This window comes from Propithecus coquereli, unplaced genomic scaffold (assembly GCF_000956105.1).
Source record: "Propithecus coquereli isolate 6110/MARCELLA unplaced genomic scaffold, Pcoq_1.0 Scaffold34, whole genome shotgun sequence".
Classification (NCBI taxonomy): Eukaryota; Metazoa; Chordata; class Mammalia; order Primates; family Indriidae; genus Propithecus; species Propithecus coquereli.
In genome coordinates, this window is record NW_012149063.1 from 5,864,985 (window position 1) to 5,885,845 (window position 20,861).

General features: G+C 39.7%; 1 protein-coding gene across 4 annotated transcripts in view; it reads left to right on the top strand.

The window, feature by feature from the left end:
- Positions 1–20,861, top strand: part of RAPGEF4 (Rap guanine nucleotide exchange factor (GEF) 4) — a 298,433-nt gene that overhangs the window by 244,734 nt on the left and 32,838 nt on the right. For all 4 annotated transcript variants that reach the window (XM_012650785.1, XM_012650786.1, XM_012650787.1 and 1 more), the window contains 3 exons: positions 782–870; positions 5,614–5,692; positions 20,217–20,367. In XM_012650785.1, coding sequence (XP_012506239.1) covers positions 782–870; positions 5,614–5,692; positions 20,217–20,367 — 319 coding nt within the window. The remainder of the gene's footprint in view (positions 1–781; positions 871–5,613; positions 5,693–20,216; positions 20,368–20,861) is intronic.

The window sequence follows — 20,861 nt, forward strand, 5'->3', positions numbered from 1 at the left end:
CCCCTCTGATTAACTCTTTGCCCAGAATGTATGACTGCATAAAGCAAGAAGCAGTATCTCCCCTAATGTGAGGATTATCTCAAAGGGAAGATTCTTTAAAAAATTAATCCTGCCATATTGATTGAAGAACACACCATGGATGGATCTTCTGAAATAATGGCTAAGGCCCCCCCCCTCAGTAATTTATATTTGACACTGAAATAAATTATAGGGATTTTCTACTGCTGATTTATTTCCTGTTCATAATGTTACTGAGGTTGGTTTGTTTGCTCATTGGTGGTTGGGGTTTTGTTCTCTTTTCTCTAGTTTTATTATTAGCTGCATTTCCAAAGCACATTCCAGTGTACAGTTGGGAAAGACAGAGCATTCCAAAAATAGGCAGGGGAATCAACTGTGGAACTGAAATTTTGCTATAAGCAACCCGTGTATGGATGACCTAGCTCATTCCCGGGCCAGCTCCCCCGCCTCCCCTGGACAGCCCTGAGTTTTACCTGTTCCTTTTTATTCCCAGCCTGCTAAAGCTGCTCTCCAAGAAGTTTGCTTTATTTCCATGTAAGGAAAAAAGAACAATGTTTCTAGTAACTGCTTCACTTTGTGGTTTTTCCATTGTCTTCTTGTGTGACTTTGGCAAGGAGCATGATCTCTCTTATTATGAAGAGCATATGGTTCCCTGGGATCTCAAATTTTTTAAAAAAACTTAGATAAATATTATACAAAAAGGTTTTTTGTTAATGATTTGTCTACTTTTGAAAAACTAATGGCATTTTTGTTTCTTATCCAGGTATACTGTGATGTCAGGAACACCTGAAAAAATTTTAGAGCATTTTCTAGAAACAATACGCCTTGAGCCAGCTTTAAATGAAGCAACAGGTATATGCATAGAACAGTTTAGTGTGTTCATTAAATCCAGGCATGGCACTGTTTTTTTAAAAAAATCCTGAATTCACTCTCAGTGTGTATAGCCCAAGCAACTTTAGAAGGGGGTTATGTATATTAATGCGTGAAGAGCATCCCTGCGTGGCCCGACAGGGACCAATCCTTCTGCCTCTCCTCTGCCCTCTGCAATCCTGACTGTTCTGTAGATAACTCTGTCTCTTTCCTATGTATTGTGAATAGCTTTCTGTGGGCATCTCTTAGGTTATCATTCAAATCCACCTTCTGTAGGTATCTATTGGGTTTATAACTTAAATCCTACCTATTTCCATAAAGCAGTGGTCCCAACCTTTTTGGCACCAGGGACCAGTTTCATGGAAGACAGTTTTTCCACAGACTGGGGTGGGGTGGAGTCGGGTATCGTGGGTGGGGGGAGGGTGGTGTGGAGCTCAGGCGGTGATGCGAGACCCATTCCTAACAGGCCATAGACTGGTACTGGGTCATGACCTGGGGCTTGGGGACCATAGGGATAAAGGATTTAAAGCTGCCTACATAAAAGGCACAGCTTTGTGCCAGTTGGGAGCAAAATGGTTCTCTCTTTGACTGCCCCAGTGTAACTAAACCCCCTCTGTTTTAGTTTGCTAGGGCTGCCATAAAATACTACACATTGGGTAGCTGGAACAACAGAATCTTATTGTCCCACTGTTCTGTAGATGAGAAGCCCAAGATGAAGGTGATGGTAGCCTTCTGAGGGCTGTGAGGGAGAATCTATTCCAGGGCTCTCTTCTGGCTTCTGGTGGTTTGCTGGTGATCTTTGGCCTTCCTTGGCTTGTAGGGCATCACACCGATCTCTCCTTTGTGCTCACTTGGTGTCTCCCTCCCGATGACTCTTCACATCATCTCCCTCTGTGCATGCCTGTCTCTGTGTCCAAATTCACCCCCTTTTGTAAGGACGCCGGTCGTATTTGATAAGGGCCCACACTAATAAGCTCACCTTACCTTGACACGTCTGCAAAGACCCTGTTCTCAAATAAGGTCATGTTCTGAGGTACTGGAGGTTAGTTATTCAACATATCTTTTTGTGGGGATAAAATGTAACACATAACACCTCCTTGCAGTGAACGAGTATTGTTTTTCTTTTTGTTTTTTTGTTTTGTTTTGTTTTTTTCAGACAGAGTCTTACTCTGTTGCCTGGGCTAGAGTGCCGTGGCATCAGGCTAGCTCACGGCAACCTCAAACTCCTGGCTCAAACAATCCTACTGCCTCAGCCACCCAAGTACCTGGGACTACAGGCGTGCACCACCATGCCCGGCTAATTTTTTCTATATATTTTTAGTTATCCAGCTAATTTTCTTTCTGTTTTTTTAGTAGAGATGGGATCTCACTCTTGTTCAGGCTGGTCTCAAACTCTTGAGCCTCGAACTCCTGAGCTCAGATGATCCGCCTGCCTCAGCCTCCCAGAGTGCTAGGATTACAGGTGTGAGGCCCTGTGCCTGGCCTGACTCAGTCTTGTTACCTAAACACAGAAATTTGAGGGTGAATAAAACAAATCTCATCACTGAACTAAGTGTTCACAGTTACAACACTGTTTTGTACTTTGGTTATCACCTTGTTTATGACTTTGTAACAGCCCACATTCCACATTTTTTTTTAAAAAATCCTATATTACTGGTTTGTCTCTCAGAGTAATGTCATGGGTTAATATTTTAAGCATCCTGAGCTCCATAGAAAACCATTTCTCACTAGGAGAAGTTTAGAGATTTATCTCAAAATGTTAGTGGTAGTTCAAAATCCATTTCCATAATTGACCTTTGCAATATAGTCAAGGTGAAGATATCATTATTATTATTATTATATACCTCCTAAAAGTATTTTACCACTGACTTCTTATTTTATCTCCTCATTCCAGTTTCTCATTTTATAAATAGATTACCTGAGTATTTTTATGTAGCAAATTAATTAGGGAGTAGTAGATATAATAGCCAGGATTCCTGGCTCCAGGCCGGTTACTTTGAGCCCAGTATTTGTTGAGTATCCTGTTGGGCAGGCACTAAGCTGAATGCTTTGGACTAGGCAAAGTGAACAGGGACTCGCCCTCCTGCCCTCAGGAAACTTACAATCTGTAGAAGACATAAAGGAATGTGCAAATAACTTGAATTCAATGCTGAATATGGTTATTGCTTCAGAGGCACTCACTGACCAAGGGATCTGGCAAAGTGTCACGGAAAACACAGCTTTTGAAGTGGCCCTGAAGGAAGGCTAGTAACCAGTTACCTGAGAAGGGGATGAAGCCTTCGTACTTAGGGACAACGTTAGTACTGACTAGAAACAGGCGAGGAAGCGCAAGCGGACTGGTTTTTGCTGGACTGTTGTATACCTAAGTGGGAAAAGGAAGATAAGGTCTAAGAATTTGGGGTGCAGACCTTGGAGGGTCTTACAAAGTAAAGCTAAGCATTAGGGAGTGGTTGAAGATGTCTGAGCAAGGAGAATGTGATAAGAGCTTTGCTGGAGAAAGGACACTCCATATTTAGAATGTAGAAACCCTTCAAGAACCAGTTAGGAGGGGACTGCTTGCTTCCAAGAGCATATGTAACCTCAAAGAAACCAAATTTCCAGGACCTCAGGTCATAAAAAATGCAGCTTACTTTTCCCCTCTGATTAACTCTTTGCCCAGAATGTATGACTGCATAAAGCAAGAAGCAGTATCTCCCCTAATGTGAGGATTATCTCAAAGGGAAGATTCTGGTACATTAGAGACTATGGCATCTAAGGAAAGATCTACAGGATCTTTACTACCCATGAAGGGCAAATATAACCTTCCTTTTAAAGTCACCTCTAAAAGAGATGAGGACTGGATTATCATTGCTTCTTAAACAAAAGCATCGAAGCCTAGAAATCAGTGTATTTGAGGGCTGGCGTGTGGGATACGATCCCTGACCCTTCCACTTTTGATGTTAGAGACTAGGCTAACATCATAATTTAATATCAAACTTCATCCCCTGAAGTCTTTCTGATTGTTTTATTTTACAAGTAATATTGATGGCTTGGAGATAAAGAACAAATCAGTATCTTTCTCATAAATCAAAAATACAAATGTACCCCACTACTATCATGGACACTAAAAATAATCCTAGGGGTAGGTCCATGAAATTTGCGGGTACAGTGGAGTGGGAGACCCTTGCTATTTGTAGATTTTACAATTCAGTGAGAAATCTCAGAGTTGCAGTGAAACCTGTTTACACTGTAGAAATAATTACACCGCTGAATTTGACATTCTCTTGATTTACCAAAACATCTATTTTCTACCGAAGACTCTTAGTCTCCTCGACTTTTACTTTTATGGCCAGCATTAGCCACTGAGGGACTTGGGAAATCATTTCTAGCAGGAAATGATTACAGGGAGTTGTGCACACGAGTAAAGAACAGGAAAACCACATGGAAATGTGAGTGTGGGGTCGGGAGCCATGATGAGTGACTGCCTCCTCAGTCTCGGAGCACCCTGGTCACACCCCTGCTTTATCAAAAGTTAAACTATTATACAGCATAGCTTTCTGGGTGGCGTATAAGCAAGCACGACCTCCCCTTTCCTCAGAAAATATATAAGACATATCAAGGTGACTCTAGATGTGAGACTCAGACAAGCCGAAGTCCTTTTGTGTTTAAAAAGTTTCATGCAGCTTCTGTCTGGCACCTTCTCTGCTTCTGCAGCTTAGTACAATGGGACTGATGGGTCTGGTGACACTGAGTCCTGACAGTTTGGGATCACACTCATTACTTATGTTTAAATGAGTATAACGGTTACACCCTTAGTCATTGAATCAAACTTTGCCCGTATAAATCCATTAAAGATATGGACTCTGGAAATCTAATTTATAGAGTGAAACTTTGCATATTTCTCACCATTTTCTATTTGAAAAGTTATGTGAATTTCACAATCTCAGCCAGCATGGTTCGTTTTTTGACTGAAAATTCCCATGGCCTCTTGGGTTCCAAGTTTCAATGGACGTAGTCCTGAGTCTTGTGGGTTTGTCTTCAGGTGCTCTCCCATCCCACTGGCTGGAGAGTGCCATCTCTGCGGTGAAGAACCAGCATTGAATTCAGTGACAAAGTCAATGAAGCTTATCTTTGAGACCTGCCTTATTTCCCTTCCCATCCCTCTGCTTACCTACCTACAAAATAGCTTCAAAGATTTGCAACTAGCCTGAGAAAGAGTGAGACCCCATCTCTACCAAAAATAGAAAAAATTAGCTGGGCATGGTGGCACGCACCTGTAGTCCCAGCTACTCGGGAGGCTGAGGAAGAAGGATCACTTGAGCCCAGGAGTTTGAATTTGCAGTTAGCTATGATGATGCCACTGCACTCTAGCCAGGGTGACAGAGAGGCTCTGTCTCAAAAAAAAAAAAAAAAGAAGCTTCAAAGATAGGACAGTCACCATTTTAATCTCCTGATGGCTTATGTTTTCCTCCAGTTGCTGCTCACAGCCTTTATCTTGTCTCATTTTTATTGCTTTTTTCTTTTTAAAATATTATACTTTTCTCCATTGTCCCAAGAAATTGACTTTTTATCTCAAGCTCTGTCAACATCATTGTTTTTATATGAAGTGCTTCTATGTACAGTAAAATCATACCCCAAACCAACATATGAGAACCAATGGCCAAGAACAAGTAAATCTACACTTTTGCTTTCCTAAAGATTGCCACAAGAACCTAATTGCCTTTTCTGCTTTTTTCTCCCCTCCAGATTCTGTTTTAAATGACTTTGTTATGATGCACTGTGTTTTTATGCCAAATACCCAGCTTTGCCCAGCCCTCATGGCCCAATATCCTTTTGTTGTGGTAAGTCTCTATTCCTTTAAAGACCTGTGCATGGCCGTGACCTCCTCTCATCTTTCGAAGGTAAGTCACGGCCCAGGTGGAGTTGTACTTTCCACTCTCGTCAAATTTGGAAATGCCAGCAGTTTCCCCCTGTATAGACTCTGGTTTTCCCTGGCATAGGTTTAAGGATTTCCTCCTTATTACCGGTGTAGAGAAGTGTGAACCAGGTTCACACCTCAGGAAGGTGATGCTGGCAAGAAATATACATGCCTGGGAAGTAGGCTAGCAAAGCTTATGTAGAGGAATCTGGACTGTTGTTGGGGATAGTTCCCAACCTGGGAGACAGACTGTGTACCTGTGTCATACTACCTGGCAGGATGGAGTGTGGTCTGCTTGTGTTCTTCCTCTGAGCTGTGGTATTAATCAGGCTGCTACCCTGCCGAAATAAATACTGGTTATCATTGCCAGGGAGCTTTCCTTTCACATTCATCTTAGTCCATCTTTTCCTCTAGATACCGAAATTTCTTTCTCTGTTGCTATTTTTTATCATTATCACATTGACTTAAAGATACAAAACTTGAAATTCCTACAACAGTTCCTCTAGACAGCTTGAAGCCTGAGTTTGTTTTACGCAGCTTTTCAGTGGTATATTGAGCGGACCCACCGATGCCGGTCTCTGGCGCAGCGTGAGCATTCAGAAAATGTGAGCTGAATAAAAGAAGTGAATATTATTAATGGATTGCACCCTTAACTTTGGGCAGCACAGGAAAGTATATTTTTAAATTCTGCTTTTTAAGGCAACAAAAATTTAGACCCCAAAACACTTTGACCCTTTTGAGTCATTAAATATATTGAAGGAGAATACCCACTCCCACTTTTTTTTTTTTTTTTTGAGCAATTCAATTTTGGCATGTTATCTTTTTTCAGGATTATAATTACCCTCCCTGATTCTCATTTTCTTGTGCACCCATAATTCTCTTTGAAGTCAACAGAATGTGTGAGGATGGGAGATTTGAGTTGAATGTGTTACTCAGAGGGAGCTGCAAGAGTGAGATTTGGGTGTTTATTTGCCTGGAAACTATCTTTCCAAGTAATGACAGCTTAATGAGACTTACACATGTTATATATTCTTCCTGGCTCATGTTCAGCTATTCTCAAGTTAAATTAACCCATTCAGCTCTGTGCTCGTTTAACTCCATACGTGGTAATCACTATTACACCTTTGAAATTTGTCAGAAGGAAACAATGAAAACCACCATTGAGTTTAGACTTACTTTTTTCAGCAGTTAGCACACTGATGGGCCTAAGGCAAACCGAAGGGAACAAGAGTGAGAGTAAAGTGGGCCAAGTCTTAGTTAGCATGTTTACCACTCAAAGCCCCAAACACTAAGCTTGTATTTTTTGCAAATTCTGATTTCTTCATTGATTAGCATATTCTCCTTCAAGAGTTGGTTGAGAACATTCAAATTACTAACTTCTTTTTTCAAAATAGTAGCTCCTGGAGAAAAGGTACATGCCATGCCCAGGTGGGGACAAATGGGGATGCTGACAGTGAGGAGGAGGAAGGAAAGATGAGAAAGTGAGCAATAGAATCATGGGAGACCTGTGATATTAAATTTTAATTTTTTTTTTTCTGTAGCCTGAGGAATCCAGGATGGCTGAGTATAATTTATACCACCAAGTGCCCTCAGTCCACCCCTTCACATCTGGCTTTGTAAGAACCTAGATTCTCTTCATTGTTTTATTTCAAATCAACTCTCTGTGTGTCAGGCACCATGCTAAGAGCATTGACTGATATTATTTCACTTTATCCTTGTAGGATTCTATTGGGTTAGTATTAGCTTTATTTTATAAATGAGGATCCTGAGGCTCCCAAAAACACGCAGCGGCCTGCCCCCAGCAAGTGGCCGAGTCATCCAGGTCTTAGGATTCCAAGCCTGGGGTTTGTCATTTTTCTCTTCACAACTTCTTTCAAAGCTTATTTAAGCTTTTAATGATTCTATAACCTTTAAAGTTTAAGAACATTTCTTGACGATATATTGCACAATGCATGTTTATCTATGCTTCAGGTGGCTAAAACCAAAGTAGGCCTAATTTGTTGAAAACAAATAAAGTGCTCTGTAGGACTTCTATCTATCCTAAAAGTTCTCCATGTTTTTCTGAACGCATTCCTTTAAAATGTGCTTTGTCAGTTTTAAGAGTTTCCCCAATGTGCCAAGGCTCTCAGGGGACCTATTTTGCATATTCACTTGGAGAACTCAGGGATGTCACAATAGGCCATTGAAGGGTTCTACTTGCAGGTCAGTTGTGTGGGGAGAATCAAGAAGGGGGCTTTGGGCCTATGGGCTAGTCCGGCACTGTCCCAAAAAACTTTGTGCAGTGATGAAAATGTTCTATATCTATGGTAGCCCAGTAGCCACTAGGCTTGATATTGGCTACTTGTAAGGAATTGGATTTTTAATTATATTAGTTTTCATTAATTTAAATTGAAATAGCTACATGTGGTAGTGACTACTACATTAGATGGCACAAGTCTAGTCCTTAGATATTGGAAATAGGAGCCTAAGACAAGAAGGGCTATTCTGTAATGCCTAGGGACGGTGTCCCAGGCGGCCAGGAGCTCATCCTGCTGCACTTAAGCAGAAGGAAAGAGTTCTACCCCTGAAGGTCATGTATGCGTGGGTGCTTCTTTCCTGCATGAATGACCCAATGTTTAGTGTTCCTTTCCCCTCAGGGAGATTTTATATAGGCTCCTTAAAAAGCTATGTTTTCCTGGTCATAAATAACATAAGCCAACTGAGACTGACACAAGAAATAAAGGAATTCATCAGAAGGACATGGGGTAACTCAGAGAAACGAAGGGATCCTTGGAGAGTCCAGGCCTTTGAAAAGGGCCTCCAGGGCAGGAACTAAAGGCTCCGAAGTTGGAGTAAATCTACTTCTCGCCTCATTCCCACATCCTTGGGAACCAGGGTCTGGTTGGCCTCTGTTGGGTCACTGCTGACATCCTGGTCAAGCGAAGGCAAAGTTACTTTACTGGACAGTTTCACGGAGACTAGACTTGTGCTGTCTAATCTGATGCTGAGCAGGCAGACATAGCAAATGTATACAAACTGTCAGTAGCACCCCACAAGCAACAGGAATGTAGAATGTCAATTGAAAAAGTGGACGAACCCCCATGTCTTTAGCACGGGATACAGAGATAATAAAATCCTTAACCACGTTTCATTAGTCAGTTGCTTTGGCTGAGTATTTTTAAAGTATTTAACATCCGTGGCTTTTTATAGCAGCTCTATCAAGAAGTCAGTATTTTCACTGTTCTTTTTCCAAATCAATAAACTAGGATAATGAAAAATTATGATTTTCTCAGAGAAAGGTAATTACTAGTACAGAACAGATTTGAGCCCTGAGCCGCTGACACCTATTTCTGTTCTTAGTCCACAAAGTATGTCTCTTCCAGTTTTGCTTTTAACAGGGAGAAAGATGGTAGAACTCAGTTTCACATTAATATATCAGGCCTTTTATGTGCTAATGAGAGAGACTCTCTATTCATTAGGTACACTTTGGACATGATTTGACCTGATGAATACAAGTGCTTAATAATGAGTTTTAAAGTTATATTTGTTCAATTTCTATACTTTTCATCTCCAGCCTCTTTAATCTTTTTAAAATCTGCATTTAAAATTCAGTTCAATTTTCCTTTAGTCTTAAAAAGAAAATTAAAAGCACATATATGTAACCCTATCATCTCTCAGGTATAACTATTGCTATTATTTTGGTATGTATCTTTCTAGTCTTTTTTCTATACATGTAGATATACTTTTAAATACAAGAATGGGATCACAGTGTAAATAATTTTGTATGCTATTTCACAAAACAACATTTGTGAATATCTTTCTATGCCATTAAATATTTTTCTATACCATTTTTCTAAATATAGATAGCATTGTCATCCTTAAAAATAAAACATTCTCATTATAAAACATTTCAATTACCACAGTAAGAGAGCAGAGCAAAATTCATCTGGTATCTCACCACTGTTAATAATTTTATGAAAAACATTTTGGAATATATATATATAAAAGTACATAAGATTTATATAAAGTAAATCATATTACACGTGCTTTTTAGCAACATGCTCTTTTTTACTTTATTGTATGTTGTGAATATCTTTTCAAACTAATATATATAAATAAAACTACACCTTTTTTTTTTTTTATTGAGTACTGACAATGTGTCACAGAGTGACACGGGTAGGGGCTGGGGGAGGAAACCAAAGAAAGATACATTATCATTTTTAATGAACACGTAATATTATATAGTATATATGTTTAGCCTCTTCCTATTGGATATTTAGATTATTTTCACATTTTTTGCAATAACAAACACAATAGGATGAATCAACATTCTTCCAGCTAAATCTTTAATCTTTGTCCAGGTATATGATAATTTACTCGTTTTAAATTTCTAAAAGTAGGCAAAGAATATGTAATAGTTTCATGTTTTTGATGTTGATTCCCAAATTGCTCTCCAGTTGTCCTAATTCTGTGCTTTATGATTAAACTCTGTCATATTCTTGTTTGTCTAAATAGAGGCTGGCCTTCAATTCATTAAGTGATCACAACTAAGTTAATACTGTTTTGAATTTTAACAGCTGTCTCCTTGTTTCAGAGTATTTTCACATCATTTACTTTACCTTTCCAACACCCATGCCCTAAATGTGAGGCAAAAAGGTCTGGTATATTTTTTATTTCATCTGACATATAAGAGAAATCAAGGCACGGGGAGGCCAAATAACTACCCAAGAATCTGCATGTACTGAAGGTGTTTGGAGGAAGTCCATGTACCACTAACTGTAATTATGGTTGATTCCCCAACATTCATGCCATCTTGGTCGTCACTCTAGCCACTTGTGTAATTGGCTGTCCTGGCCAATGACTGGTTCTCAAATGGCAGGCCCAAGCTAGACTGGGCCAGTGGAATTCAAAGAGAGCCTTCCTGGGCTTCTGGGTAAAAACCTTTTCAACATTTAAGAGAAAGAACAGATGCCTGTAACCCCAATTGCCAGCAGCAGCGATCCTGCAACCATGAGGGGAATGAACCCTAGGATAAAGCCGAAGTGAGTGGACAGTCAGAAAAAAATGTGGCTGTGATGACATCATTGTCATTTGGACCAGTTCTGAAACTTACTCTGCCCATAGATTTTCTCTTATGTCAATGAATACAGGTCTTCGTTGTTTAGGACAGATTCTTGCTGCAGCTAAAAGAATCTTGAGTGATAAATGGCTTATATTGAAACTTACAGAAACTTAAATACAGCAATAATTTTGGTCAAATATTTTCTATTGGCATGCTAATTTTCTTTGACTTAGTATTCAACACAAATTTTATGCTTTGGGCATGGAAATAGTTTAGTTTCCTGAGTTAAAAAGAAAAAATTTAGTATGGATTTGCTACTAAGTTTTAGTGAAAATGCCTTTTCTATATTTCATCCCTGTATAGAAACAAACACAACAGCTTCCCTTCCTGCAAAGGCAAGGCCTCTGTCATTTAGATCTCTGTGAACTTGATCTGGAGATGTTCTCTTTATAAGTTAGTTGACTTCAGTTTTCTAAGTGGGACGTTTATCAAAATTTGCATTTCTCCTTGATGAAAGATTTACATAACAACATCAGGTTCATATTCTTTAGATGAAGCCAAGTGTTTAGGGACATTCTTTAGATTCCTAAGAAAAACTTAAATTTTGTTTAAGCCAAATTTGGCCATTGTAGTCCCCATTTGATTCTGAAAAGTGTTTGATCCATATGTCACCATTAGAACAATTTGCTTCGGCAGATACGCAATTTGAGAATTTATTTCCAATGAGGAAGACTCGGTTTGATGATAATATGAACATGATGTGCTCCTTGGAAGAAAATGGCTGTCTTAACAGATATGCTATAAAATATTTCCTATGTATTTTCTCAGCCTCATATCAACACTATGAGGTGTGTGCTCTTTTAATCTTGTTGTTTTTTTTTTATTTCAGCATATTATGGGGGTACAGATGTTTAGGTTACGTATGTTGCCCTTGTATGTTGCCCTTGCCCCCCCTCCAAGTCCGAATTTCAAATATGTCCATCCTTCGGGTGGTGCGCATTGCACTCTTTGTGTATGCAAATACCCGTCCCCTCCTCCCTCCTCCCCCCTCCCCCCTCCCCCCTGCCCAATTAATCTTGTTTTTTTTTACAATAAGGAAAGTGAGATTGAGCAGCTAAATAAGTTGCCCCAGGTAGTATGTTGCATTAGGTCATGTCCTGACTACTGTGAGTACAAGCCCCTGGTTTGAGACTTAAAAAGAGAATAGCCAAGAACTAATGACTTCTACAAACACAAAATTCTGAAAATCAGTGGGAAAAAATATTCTGAGCAAAAAAATGGGAGATATCTAAAGAAACTGAAAGTACAGAAGGTGCTTCTGTGAGCTTAAAGTTAATAGGTGCACACAAACAAAGGAACAGCCTGTGTTGGTAGGAATAGCATCACACAGTTAATCCCAGAAATGCCAAGTCTTATGAAAAATCCTGAAGCTATCCACTGAAAATATTTTAAATGATTTCCAGAGGACTATCAGTAATAATATTGATAGCTAAGATTTACTGAGTACTTAATATGTTTCAAATGCAGCTATACATGTTCTACCTATATTATCTCATTTCATCCTTAACAGCAATCCTATGAAGTTTATGGATGAAGAAACAAGGGTCTAAGTGGTGAATTAACTTACAGGATTGTATAGTTGATATATAAGTGGGGAAGCCAGGATATGAACCTAGGTAGTCTAGTTTCAGAACTTGTATTCTCGTGAATATACTGCACCAAGGAAGGAGCAGACCTGGTGGCCAGAATGTTGGGCTGCTCCACAAAGGCAAGAAGCCCCAGATTACAGTAGGAAAAGCAGAAGCTCTGAAGTCAAAAGACCTGTGTTTAAGACCTGTGTCTTGGCCAGGTGCTGGGGCTCAAGCCTGTAATCCCAATTCTTTGAGAGGCCAAGGCAGGAGGATCACTTGACGCCAGCCTGGGCAATATAGCAAGCCCCCATCTTTACACAAATAAAAATTTAAATAATTAAAAATTTAAAACTTAGCCAGGTCTGGTGGCATGCACCTGTTAGCCCCAGGTACTTGAAAGGTTGTTTGAGCCCAGGAGTTGGAGGTTGCAGTGAGTTATGATCGTGGCACTACATGGCAGAACAAGACCCCGTCACTAAAAAAAAAAAAAAACCCTGCGTCTTACAAGCTATATTACTTGGCAATTATCCTTAACCTCTCTGAGCATCTTCTGTGTAATAGGGGTAATTATACTTGCCCCATCCCCTTTACCAGGTTTTTGTGAAGATCAAATGAGGTTATATGTGTGAAAGTACATTATAAACCTTAAAGCCCTATATAGATGTTGCTATTATTATTGTACCATCATGAGAGGAACGTGGCATATCGTAAAGACTGTACAAAAGCTTGGTCTCGTCAGTGTGCAGATGACCCCCAAAGTTTGTTTTCAGCTGCAAGCAGAGATCTTGTATGCAAAGCAGGGTTTTAAAAACAACAACATTGAAGAGTATCAGTTTGAATGTTGTTAAGTGTTTTATAAATAGCTGCATAATTAGCATGTACTTACTGCAAAAAGTATACATAATATTTTATTCCCTGTTGTAGGCTGTAAATGAATCTGCTGCCTCTACATCCTAGGAGGTTTTCACTTACTTTCCCCATGATAATTTTAATACATGGAACCATTATTAGCTGAATTAAGAATAAGTAAATGAGCAGTAAAAAAAAAATACAGAAAAATTACAGGTGCCTGTGGTGAGTAAGATAATAACTAGGTAAAAATATATGAAATAATTACAGTGTTTGAACGGCAGAGCCGGCATGAGGAAAATGACTCAATGGAATATTAAGCCTGCTGTTGGCAGGGTAGAAAGACTGTAGCCTACTCTGTGGCCTTTACCTCTTCTGATTTTCAGCCCTAATATGTCACTGAAAACAGATCCTATCTGTCCTCAGATGCCAAAGGAGGTGGTTCAATTCAATGAAGATTTAGTCACTTGGAAAGTTTGTCATCCTGTAGATTAAATATCCAACAACTGAAAGATTTTGCCTAAAAGATGTACCAGATGTTTTGGAATTTGTGTAGACTTAGTGTACCTAGTGACATTGAATTCTTTATGAATTTATTTAGAATGTATCTTTGATCTATATTTGACATCTTGACAAAATGGGATTTCAGGTAATTTAGATAAAGGATCTTAAAGAGTTGTGACTTTTTTGACGTCTTTTTTTAGAAAAGTGCATTACATATAGCATTCCAAACAATGTGATTAATTGTTTAAGGTGACAAGTCAATCAACAAACTTTGAAGTTTTTTGTGTTTCTGCATGCCCAGTCCTTAGCTGGAAAATGTAGAGATGCACTTTGAGTTTAAGACATGGTTTCTGCTCTTAAGGCCTCTGATTTAATGCTCCCCAGTGGTGAGAAATCTTTATTACATGTTAAGTATCCCTAATCTAAAAATCCAAAATCCAAAATGCTCCAAAATTTGAAACTTTTTGAAATCCAACGTAACAGTCAAAGGAAATGCCCATTGGAAGCATTTCAGATTGGACACACTGAACTGGTAAATATAATGCAAATATTTCAAAATCTAGAAAAAATTGAAATCCAAAACACTTCTGGTCCCAAACATTTCAGATAAGAGATAGTCAACCTCTAGAGTATCAACCTTGAGAGTAACTTTGAGTTAGAATTTGGACAGTCAGTAGATTTAACAATGTCTGGTTAGTAATAGCCACTGCTTTCCTAGCTGACAGGTATAAGTGGAGAGAACTGGTTGAAGAGGGGATCTCATTCAGATACTAGCAACTCTATGCCTACCTGATGGTCAGATTTTCAAGGTTGTAACAGTTAACTATTGATTTTCTGTATGTGCTTTGTCTGTTTTGAGGATTTGGGGGGATCAATTTGTACATTCTTAGATGGATTTCCCTTTTTCCCAACAAACTTCTAAATCACCTGACTATACTACATAATATATGGTAAAATAAGGAAATTAATGTTAATATCAGAAAGAACGCAACACAATAGAAAGGTATAAAGAGAGCTGGGGAGGGAAATAAAAGAACTGAGTTTTAGTCCCAATAATTCCATTGATAAATTTGGAAAAATTACTTAACCTCATTCTGCTTTAGTTTGCTTACCTCTGAGATGATGCAATTGAAGGACATGCAATCAAAGGGCTCTTGAAACTCACAAATTCTATGATTCTGTGACTCATCTGAAATCAACTCAGTGTGTCAGTGATGAGTTTGGCTACTTAAACTATTATGGCCTTTTCTTAATTGTGTTAAAATGCCAATTCAGTAAATAATTCTGGATTCTCTTGCAGACTTTTAAGAAACTAGAACTTATAAGATACCAGAACCATATGGTCTTTCTGTGTCTCTTTCCCTCAGGAGCTCAGGCAGCCATATTGCGTCTTGCCTGAACCCAGCTGTCGAGATATCATGACATGGCCTTACTCAATAAAAGTATTTCCTGATCATTTGACAAAATCATTGGATTATTATGTATTTTATTTTCTATCTGCTCTTAACATATCATATGTGCATGGTACTCATTGATAATCCTTTCTAAATTGTTATTTGTCCTGGAGAGGAAATAGATTTTATTTCACGTAGGGCTTTCTCCATCAAATGGTTAATGCATTATTCCACTTTTAGCCAGAGAATGTTTCTCCAACCTTCCTGATTGATGTGTTTCAATTTATGAACATGCTGCATATGAAATGTTACTCTTTTTAGGTTGTACTTTTGACGTCCTATTGAGACAAGGGAACTGGTGGGATATTCTTTATTCTTGGCTGCTACTTGAAGGGAATATAGTTTTCACCCCTCCTAAAGGCCTGGGGAGATTGTTATGGGACTAAATAGAAACCCCAGCACCTCATCTATAACCATTTCAGGTGTAGTAAATTACTTACAAAGTCTTCTCTGTATTGCTTAAGAATTTGATTCAACGGCCAGTTCAGGAACAGAAGATTATGTTGCCCACGGAAAGGCAGACTCCTTGAGCACATGCCTGGATCCAGCTATAAAAGTAATATTACCCCCGCTCTCAGTTTAGTAAATAAACATCTGTCTATGACAGGAAAGGCAAGGATTTGTGAAATAAATTGGTGCTTCCTTTTGTTTTTCTAGAAGCAAAAATTCTTAATTTCCACAAGAAAAGGGAGAAGGCCCCTCTTTGTCTCTCTGGATTTGGTCAATTCTAACTCCCAAGAGGTTGCAGGGTTATTCGTTAAGGACAGGGAGCCCAGCCCTGGTTAAGCTGCTTAACACCCTGAGTCAGCTGGAGGAAACTTGGAATTTCAGAAGAAACAAAAGGGGGGAAATCTTTTCCCCTTTAGGATTTTTGCTCCCCAGATGAAATTATTCTTAATAATTTCATAAATCCAGGCACTGACATCTACTCACTATAGCCACTGGTTAGGACGGTGGGGGTGGCAGCAGAGAAGAGCCTTACTGCTTACTCACTGAACACCCATGAGCAGATCTCTTCTCTCTCAACCTCAGTTTCTTTTTTTTTTTTGAGATAGAGTCTCACTCTACTGCCCTGAGTAGAGTGCCATGGCATCAGTCTAGCTCACAGCAACCTCAAACTCCTGGGCTCAAGCAATCCTTCTGCCTCAGCCTCCCCAGTAGCTGGGACTACAGGCATGCGCCACCATGCCCGACTAATTTTTTCTATATATTTTTAGTTTTCCATCTAATTTCTTTCTGTTTTTAGTAGAGACGGGGTCTCGCTCTTACTCAGGCTGGTCTCGAACTCCTGAGCTCAAATGATCCACCCGCCTCGGCCTCCCAGAGTGCTAGGATTACAGGCGTGAGCCACTGCGCCCGGCCTCAACCTCAGTTTCTTTACTTGTAAATATTTCCTCTTCAGATCTGTAGAAAGCATTATATGATCACATGAGCATAATGACCATATTTTATAAACTGGAATGGTCTATAGATACTTGAAGTGTTATCACATTAATCTTTCCAACCATGTATTCTATCTTTTATTGTAGACAAAAGACAGATTTCCCCAGCAGGAGAGAGGAGAAGAAAAATCTTTGTCCTGACCAATAGAGACAATGCAGATTTAATTACCTTATCTTATGGCCCTATAGATTAGCTGCAGGTGTGCTGCTGATATCACTGCATCCAACACACAAGAGTTTGCATTGCTTCTTTGAGTCCAAGTCAAGATAACCTGGAAAGTTAGAATTATATCCACTTGATACCAACTTGATATTTCAATCCATTGCAGCCTCATACAAGTAGGAAAGAATCTCTCTTTTCCTCTTTCTCTCTTACACACACAAATACCTCCTTTTCAGCATATTTTCCAATCTAATATTTCAGGTGAATAGGGACTGTGTCCATTCTATCACCAGCACCTGGCATGGTGCCTTACTCAAAGGAGTCTCTTTATAAATAATTGGTGAATCAATGTGAATGGTTTCTTTGCCTAAGTACTTGTAAAGCACTTTGATGTATTTTCTTTGAAAAGTATATTAATTTATTTGAAAATACACTGACCTCTTAAAAACCACATTAGCACATTAATTGTCCTGTCTTGGGGTTATTTTCTTAAATTTAGGCTAAGAGCTCACCACTCTATCTACCAGCTCAATAAAAGCTTTCATTTCCTCTCTATGCTATTACCATCTTTGAGTGATTCACACTGTACTCATGCTGCATGGATAGTGTAATATTTTTAAGATCCTTGTTTATAGATCTTGGACACAGTATGACTTTTTTTAAATTGATAGAACATGATCAAAAATTAACTTTGCTCATTTTTCATAGTACAGGGTCACTGAAAAGATTGTCTTTTGCTTAGATCTAGAAAAGGGGAGAGAGGGGAGAAGCCTAGACTGAAGTGTCAGGGCGAGGAACATGGCATGAACACAGTGGCATCGGGGTATTCGGGGCAGCCGGTTTAGGGCGTGAGCTCAGCCTAGCGGCGGCTTTAAAACATTTTCTATTTGGACTTCAGAATTTTCGCTGCCTCTAATATCTATGGAGGCTGGTCTTCCCCAGCCCACACCCCGACCCCCATCTTAGCCATTCTTACTTTCTCCAATTGACTCCTATGCCGTGGTCACGAAAAAGATAATACCTGCCAAAGCCTGATCTATTTCAAAGTTTCTGCACAAGCACAAGTACAAGTTATCATAAAATCAAGCAAAAGAGAGCATCATGGAAAAGCAGCATTGTATTTTCATTATGATAGTGGTACCTGGTTCTCTTCAGGTCCACTTTGCTTTAGTGTTATTAAATGTGATGGTTGAAAGAGAATTTGGAAGGCCGGGCGCGGTGGCTCACGCCTGTAATCCTAGCACTCTGGGAGGCCGAGGCGGGCGGATTGTTTGAGCTCAGGAGTTCAAGACCAGCCTGAGCAAGAGCGAGACCCCGTCTCTACCAAAAAATGGAAAGAAATTAATTGGACAGCTAAAAATATATGTAGAAAAAATTAGCCGGGCATGGTGGCTCGTGCCTGTGGTCCCAGCTACTCGGGAGGCTGAGACAGTAGGATTGCTTGAGCCCAGGAGTTTGAGGTTGCTGTGAGCTAGGCTGACACCACGGCACTCGCCCCAGGCAAGAGAGTGAGACTCTGTCTCAAAAAAAAAAAAAAGAGAATTTGGAGATTATTTCATCTCACCTCATTTCACAGGTGAGTAAATAGAGTTCTGCAGCAGCTAAGTGACTTGCCCAAAATTGTATAGCTAGACAATGACAGCAAAAGGACTTGAACCCAGATCCTCCCAATCTTGGGTGAACCAGTACATATTTTTCAGTCAGTCAAGAATTACTTTTTGGGGACCCCCGATGTGCCTGACAGTGCTGCTACATGCCATAAAAAATGGTCATAAAATGTAGTGCCCAGCATTATAATTCTTTGGAAAGAAAAACTGAGTTATGAATGCATACAAGCAAGAGACCAAAGGGTTAATCAGAAAAGAAATAATTTTCACATAAAGTGATCTTTCTTCCTTTTTTTATTGTAAGCTCAGAGAGAATTGTAGCAATACAGGTTGAGCAATTTTCTTTTTTATGAATCTTGTGCTCAATTTATGAAAGCCATTTTGCAACCCATTTATATGCAGTAAACCTTTGCTTTAAGGTTCTGTCATTTACCTTGATCATGATTATTTATAGTACTTTTAGAAAAGGCCCTTTACTCTCAAGTACAGCACTGCCAGAAGGCAGTTTCCACAGTGTCTTTTAAGGAAGGGTAGGAAGCTGAGACATGGCCAGTCTTGTAGCTAGCTGTGAGGCACGGGGGTGTTGTGTAATAAGAAAACTAGTTAGAATCAGGAGTCTTAGATTCAAAACCAACTCTGCACTCTCACTATGTAATCCTGGCCATTTCCGCTCTTTTAGGGCCAGTTTGTTCACTTGTAGAAATGGAACACTTTCATCGCAAGGCAACAGAGTAGAGTTGAACTGGGATATTTAATGCTTTTGTGCAAGTTACATTGTAAGTTATAAAGAGTAAGTTGTCTTAGGATATTAATTATCATATGAACTATAAGTCACTGAGAAAGGAATGGTATGTCTAATCTAAAGTATTTCTTGATCACCTACTATGTTCTCCCTCCTGAAATCCATACAAAAATATCAACTGAGAGAGGGACGTTTACTCTTGGCATACAGGAGGCACTCCATTAAGTATTTGTTGTATTAATGAGAACATAAAATTTCTAGATGAACACCATTATGCTAGGCATGGTTAGAATACAAGACAAATAATCATCATCCCAAGCCTCAACGGCCTTATAATGAAGGTGGTTAGCCATAAATGCACAAAGAGCCGATGAGGTAAGCTGTGGTTCTAGGCAAGAGGAAAAGGCCTGGTGTAAAAAGTCTGTCTGCAGCCCTCATCAGGGATTGGATACAGCAGGAACCTTTCCTCTCCTGAGCACTGGGTGAGTTTATCTACCTCCAGCCTCGCTTGCCCACCCACACACTCTTTGTGTCAGCCGTGGCCCTGGCAGGACTAGATGCCCACTCAGAAGGGCTCAACTGAAATGCATACAGTGAAGGGGATTATAGAGATGTGGGCAGAATTATGGAAACCAGCAAGAGGTGGCAAGGCCCCCAGAGACAAGCAACAGCAGGAAATATTACCACCCAGAGAGGCAAAGGTCAGGGCGGAGGCCGGCAGGGAATGAGAGCCGGAGCTAGGCACGAGAGTCCTTGTCAACACCACCTCCAAGTGGAGCCGGTGAAAGTCTAATTCCTTGGTCAAAGTCAGGAGTTTAACAAGTGTTTGTATGCATTTGGTAGAGTCACTATGCGGGGGTTTTCTGGAGGGCTAAGGGAGGAATTCCATCAATCTAAAAGGCTGGCTTTCTGAAGCTGGGGTCTATCACTCTCTGCCTTTGCGAGGAGCACATGAAATGAGTGGAAATGGCTAACTGTCTTCCTTGACTCCTTGGCACTTACCACGCACAGCCTTCACAAGGTACCGAACAGGAGAAAATGGATTATGCCCTCAACAATAAGAGGCGAGTCATCCGCCTGGTTCTACAGTGGGCTGCCATGTATGGAGACCTCCTGCAAGAGGACGATGTGGCTATGGCCTTCCTGGAGGTATTGGGGGGTGGCCATCCCTTCCGAGAACATACCTTTGTCCCACAATACAGGGACCAACCCACAGGCACAGTGGCTTTCCTAGAGAGACTGTAATTGCAAATTCTAGACTTTGTTAACATGTCCATTCATCAGGAAGGTACTATGGAAAAAGTAAAAGCAAAACATCATTCATTATCCTGCCATTTTAATTCAATAGCTGGCAGCACTTTAATGTATTTTCATCTAGTCTCTTTTTCTTTGTATATTTTCTGTAGCTGTAATCACGTAGTACCCATCATTTTACAGGGTGCTTTTTTCATTTAACTTTATATAAGGCTTTTTCCATGTCAATACACTCTTTATAATAAAAGTTTCTAATGACATTGAGTGGCTATGCCACAGATACATTTATATGTTCCCATATTGTTGAATAAATTTACATCATTTTCAGTTTTCTCCTTCCTGGAATAATAGTGCAGTGAACATTTTTGTGTAAGTAGATCTGTCCTGGA